At 41.1% G+C, this 6000-nt stretch overlaps 1 protein-coding gene across 1 annotated transcript; it reads right to left on the bottom strand.

Moving 5' to 3' along the window:
* Positions 1 to 1818: 1818 nt before the first annotated feature.
* On the bottom strand, positions 1819 to 5698 carry LOC124267696 (BET1-like protein). Its single transcript, XM_046702679.1, has 4 exons — positions 5626 to 5698; positions 3468 to 3547; positions 2667 to 2723; positions 1819 to 2206 (listed from the first exon to the last, which is right to left on the bottom strand). Exons 1-4 carry the CDS (start codon positions 5675 to 5677, stop codon positions 2036 to 2038), a joined length of 360 nt encoding a protein of 119 aa, XP_046558635.1. The 5' UTR covers positions 5678 to 5698; the 3' UTR covers positions 1819 to 2035.
* Positions 5699 to 6000: the final 302 nt, after the last annotated feature.

Here is a 6000-nt window from a genome sequence, read left to right on the forward strand (position 1 = left end):
CAGCAAAATGTAAATGTACTACTTTTTTGCCACGGTTACAATATTATCACATATCTTTTGTCATGACTTTTGTTCTAGCAATCATATTGGGAAAATCATTAATTAACATCACAGTTCAAATCCAACAAAAATATATGCTCAGTTTAGAACTACAAACAGTCTTGTTTACCATCAATGATAGTAACATATTTGTTTAGTCCCCAGCATCAATAAATAGGTCCTTAGTGATGCTGTGGACACAACTGGTATTTTCCATCCAATTTTCATGTTTGATGAAACTTGACCCAGTATGCAACAATGCCTCTACAGATCATTGATGTCATGTCGGTGAATTCCAGATGTTTTGTTCCCAACACTACTAAGGTCCAGACCACTTCATCAAACTGCCTATCAAAATGCTGAAGAAAAACTCGGTTCAGCAGGCAACTCTGTTTTAAGGGTGAATTGTCTGTATCTGTTGAGATTAAAAACCTGTGTAATGGAGGCTGTGTAATGGAGACTGTGTAAATGGCGTTTGTGTAACGCAGAACACAAAATGGAGTCTATGTAACAGAGTCTGTGTAATGCAGACTGTGTAGTTGAAACTGTAATGCAGACTGTGTAATGATGTCTGTGTAGCGGAGACTGTGTAATGACGGCTGTGTAGCGGAGTCTGTGTAATGCAGACTGTGTAATGATGTCTGTGTAGTGGAGTCTGTGTAATGACGTCTGTGTAATGCAGACTGTGTAGTTGAAACTGTAATGCAGACTGTGTAATGATGTCTGTGTAATGCAGACTGTGTAATGATGTCTGTGTAGCGGAGTCTGTGTAATGACGTCTGTGTAGCGGAGTCTGTGTAATGCAGACTGCGTAAAGATGTCTGTGTAATGCAGATTGTGTAATGATGTCTGTGTAGCGGAGTCTGTAATGCAGACTGTGTAATGATGTCTGTGTAGCAGAGTCTGTGTAATGATGTCTGTGTAGCGTAGTCTGTGTAATGCAGACTGTGTAATGATGTCTGTGTAGCGGAGTCTGTGTAATGATGTCTGTGTAAGCGTAGTCAGACTGTGTAATGATGTCTGTGTGCGGAATCTGTGTAATGATGTCTGTGTATGAATCTGTGTAATGATGTCTGTGTAGCGGAGTCTGTGTAATGCAGATTGTGTAATGATGTCTGTGTAGCGGAGTCTGTAATGCAGACTGTGTAATGATGTCTGTGTAGAGGAGTCTGTGTAATGCAGACTGTGTAATGATGTCTGTTTAGCGGAGTCTGTGTAGCGGAGTCTGTAATGCAGACTGTGTAATGATGTCTGTTTAGTCTGTGAGCGGAGTCTGTAATGCAGACTGTGTAATGATGTCTGTGTAGCGGAGTCTGTGTAATGCAGACTGTGTAATGATGTCTGTGTCTGTGTGATGCTGTGTAGAGGAGTCTGTAATGCAGACTGTGTAATGATGTCTGTGTAGCGGAGTCTGTAGTGCAGACTGTGTAATGATGTCTGTGTAGCGGAGTCTGTGTAGCGGAGTCTGTAATGCAGACTGTGTAAGATGTCTGTGTAATGATGTCTGTGTGATGTCGGAGTCTGTAATGCAGACTGTGTAATGATGATGTCTGTGTAGTCTGTGTAATACAGACTGTGTCTGTGTCTTGAGCAATGTAATGCAGACTGTGTAACGGAGTCTGTAATGCAGACTGTGTAATGTGTAGAGTCTGTAATCAGTGTAATGACTGTGTAGCGAAGTCTGTGTCTTGGCGTCGTGTGTAACATTGAATATGGACAATAGCATGTGACTGGGGTTATAGTGACAGATAACAAACAAATGATTTGCATGTTTACTTGATTCAAACTAGGACTGCAATCTGGTCAAAATGTAGTTAGTTTCCCATTAATATCCTTAAAATCCCACAAGAAACTAAAAGAAATAAGATTGTGTCTGATCATAAACCCACAAAGCAGTGCTGCCCGGAACACCACAAACAACACAATGTAGTCAGTCTGTATCTGTCCCGTCCTGAATACTCCCACTCTTATCCCATGCCTGTTGGCGCCACAGCATTCATCCTGCTGTTACCTTGGATACCAGGTAATAGGCAAGGAAGAACAGAGACACAAGTCCGATGATGATGTAGCACATGACTTTCCGGTTGCCCTTGCCGGAGTTCACCATGCTGGTGATACGTGTCACACTGCCGGACAACAAACCCTGCGTGCTGCCGAAGTCATCTTGCTGGCGACAGAAGGAAAGGAGATTACTTAGACAATCATAACAATTACTGGTTGAAATGTCAGTTAAACAGACACTTATATAAGGATCTACCTTGGTTGACATATTTGTGAGGAATGATCTAATCAGTGACTGCACAAACTGGACAACAGGACACTTCCATGCTTTCAGTTTACAACTTTTTGATAATAATCGCTTGTACATTTTTGCATAATGATAAGGTCATGTCCAAGAATGTCATGCTGAAAACAATTCTGAAAATCCAACTCACTGGGAAAGGATTTTCTGGGATTGGTAACCACAGGGGCTTGTAATGCAAAAATCTGGCTAAGCCCCCCGTCAGTGACAACAACCTGTGCTAGTGACTTCCAACATGGACATCAACATCAGCATAGGAAGCCTTGCTTCAATCAGAGGGGTGGGGAGGTTGGAAGCAAAACTTCCAGTGAGCATATGGCCTTACCATTCCATCCAGGTATCGGTTTGAGTCTCGAGACTCTGTTTCCAAGTCCAGAGCAATCTGAAAAATATCATGTGGTTAGTGCATGGTCATATATCAGGTCACAGCCACATGTCATATATCAGGTCACAGCCACATGTCATATATCAGGGTACAGCCACATGTCATATATCAGGTCATGGTAATAACGGACACCACTACACATTTGGGGACGTGGTGGGCGAGCTGGTTAAGGCGTCAGGCTAATGATCCGGCAAGCATGAGGTGCCGGGATCGAGCCCACATGTGACTGGGTGTAAAAACCTTGGAGTCAACTTTGTGTGCAGATTCTTTCAGAGTTGTCACAACCCCTAGTGTACAGTACACAACCTTGTGCACTTAAAAAAACCCACGAATCCGTTGGAAAATGACCAGATGGTGGCCACATGAATATGTGCAAACACCTAGTTGCAGGTACAGCAACTTGCAGTAAACTTGGACAAAGTACTTTGACTATGTGTCCCAGTCCACCCAGCTGTGAATGGGTACCTTGTTAGGATGAGAAAGCCACACTAACTCGGTGTGCCTAGTGGCTGCAAGAGTTGTATGATCCCCATGATGATAAGATTAAGAGAAGTGCCGTTGAGATTGACATCCAATGATCGAGGGAAAAAATACCAGTGCCTTGAGCATGCACTAGTGTGTGAATATGTGCGCTTTATAAATATTCAGTACTACTACTTATAATAATGGTCAGGTCATGGTAGTATCAGACCACATCCAAGTTATATGTCAGGTCATGAAAGATGATAGAAACATGCTCACCCCTTTCAATCTGGAGATCTTTCCCGCCAAGCCATCAACTCTCTGCTGGTTCTCATGGTCGAGAATCTCCTCTGTCTTGCCTGAAAGCACACACAGAATACTGTGAATACACACTGACAAGTGATAACTTTTTTACTAAGGCTGTTACAACTGATTAAAAATGCAGGGTAAGGGGGGCTCTTTTTTATAGCAAGCGCCAGTGTCTGAAGGCATGGTTAATTTGTATATATTCTACAGTTTGCTTTCAACTTTATTCATGGTACTAAATGTATCATAAATAGGGACTAACATACACATCTATCTTTAAGTCAGTATTTTTCATCATAATGCACAACAATGGAGTTTACTGAATATAGATAACTCGTCACAAAAAGTTAAGCAACACAAACTTTTAGTCTCATTACATTTTCATTTACTGAAATTGCAAATCATGGAATGATGCAATAGAAAGGTGGAACGTATGTACACACGATTAACAAAATGAAATAAAATGGTATTGAGCAATAATAGACTTACAAATCATCAAAAGCATGTACCCGTGAAACAGTCGTGCAAGATGTGCTGCTTTGGTGGAGCAAAATGTTTTTAACATTAAGGTTCAAGTAAGTTTTGGACAGTGAAGCAGTGTTCAGTAACATGTATGACCACCATTAGCACAAATGCAAGCTTCTACACGTCTTTGCATTGACCAAATGAGCCTTTCAAGTTGTTGTTGTGGCCTGATCTGCCATTCTCTCTGTAACGCCTGCTCCAGGTCATCCAGAGTGTGGGGTGAACATGGAGACTGTAAACACGACTTCCAACAATACCCCAAGCATGTTCAGTGGGATTAAGATCAGGTGACCTTGCAGGCCAGTCCATATGTGTGATGTTGATCTAAACAACATCATTTACAACTCTTTCTCGGGCATTATCATCCATGGACAGGCATTATCATCCATAAACATGAAGTTAGGACCCGCTTGTTGTGCCAGAGGAATGATTACAGGTGGGTTTACACCGATCAGGGTGGATATGTGAAGAGTGGAGCACATCCATGCCACACATTTTGCATGTTGATTCTGAGGGCGGTTGTGTTCGGGTGACGTTATCAATGTTATCAGATAAATCAATCTGACAGTGACTAAAGGTACAGTCACCTTTCAGTAACATGTCAGCAAAAATCACTATCCAGATTGATAAAGATATTGCACTGAAAATACTTAAAATCAGAGGGCTTGCTTCGACCACACCCCTGTTGTGTGCGGACACATTGTAATCCATTTGTGTCAAAATAGTTTAGTTAAGAATCAAAATCGGGTTTCAATCGACTGGCAGTGTACATTGCACACATAATTTCCTTTTCACCCTCTTCCTGCTGGATAATACTGATAGAATTTGACTTGAAACTTACAAAACTGACAATGATTTCCTGCCTACTTTTTATGGGAATTATTTAGTTACTGACACCAAATGTCCATTTGTAATGTCTGCTAACAATCTAACCATACATCACCTTCCCGAACATTATCAACTCTGAATCAAATCAATAAGAAAGAAATATAAGGAGCATTGTTACATCGAGGTAGTCTATTATGGGTACACAATCGATTAAGTCATTGAGGCTGATAATTTCATCCCAGTGATTTCAGCCATCAAGTCAGGCTTTCCATCTGTAATCACAGTGTCATATTAAAACCCTTTCCCTAACCATAAATTGACACATACTGTATTTCCATTTTATCAAATAATATAAATGGTTATAAAAATCTCAAGTCAGTGGTTATGGGGGAGGACTTACAGGTGGCTGTTTTTGACACAGGCGGTGATGACATTCTGACGACACCAGTGATGGCTGTCAAACTGAATAGTTCTGACTCAAAGCTTCTTTGAGTGGCATTTTAGAAGTTGGGAAGTGTAATTATAACAACTTTTATGGATAACAACGTCTTTCGTTTCGTGAGTGCGATACAGAAAACTGCACTGTTGTCAGGCAGGAACTCATCATTGACTGAAAGCTGTTGATATTGACAGGCTGTCGTTTCTTTCACTATCCCTCTAATCCAAAAGAAAGACTATTGTCTACCAGAAAATGCACGACCACACGTCCAACGCCCAAATAAATACTTGAGTGAAGTGGGTAGAAGTGATCAAAGCAAACAGCAATAAGTAAACAAACCGTTTCTGTTACTTCTCCAATCTGCCATGTTGTCAACCCAGGGAGCATTCATTAATTCATTATATACCGGAAGTTTGGCCACGGTTTATATAAAACAACTTGAACGAAACATGAGTTTGATACTGCAGTCAAAGACGTATACGTACGTCTTTGCTGCAACCAATATACATCTGGCTATTCGTGAATGCGAGACAAAACACAATCTCGGTTAATTAATTTCTGACAAAATATTGAAATTGATATCTCTTCTAACTAACAAGCGTCATGCACACCGGTGGTGTGAAGGGTTGGTTGAGTGGGGTGTGAGTCGGCGTCCTGTAAAAAACAAACCAGCCCAAAACGACAATGAAAGGTGTGGGATGGGTTATTTGTGTG

The sequence above is a fragment of the Haliotis rubra genome, unplaced genomic scaffold, assembly GCF_003918875.1.
Source record: "Haliotis rubra isolate DU_JTF1 unplaced genomic scaffold, ASM391887v1 Scf133, whole genome shotgun sequence".
NCBI lineage: Eukaryota > Metazoa > Mollusca > Gastropoda > Lepetellida > Haliotidae > Haliotis > Haliotis rubra.

Excerpts from the sequence above, each read along its gene's own strand:
- LOC124267696 (XM_046702679.1), bottom strand. The coding sequence starts at position 5,677 with ATGAATGCTCCCTGGGTTGACAACATGGCAGATTGGAGAAGTAACAGA. Across the intron at positions 3,548-5,625 it reads TTGGAGAAGTAACAGAAACG|GCAAGACAGAGGAGATTCTC; the intron begins GTTTGTTTACTT and ends GTGTGCTTTCAG. Across the intron at positions 2,724-3,467 it reads AGATCTCCAGATTGAAAGGG|ATTGCTCTGGACTTGGAAAC; the intron begins GTGAGCATGTTT and ends GATATTTTTCAG.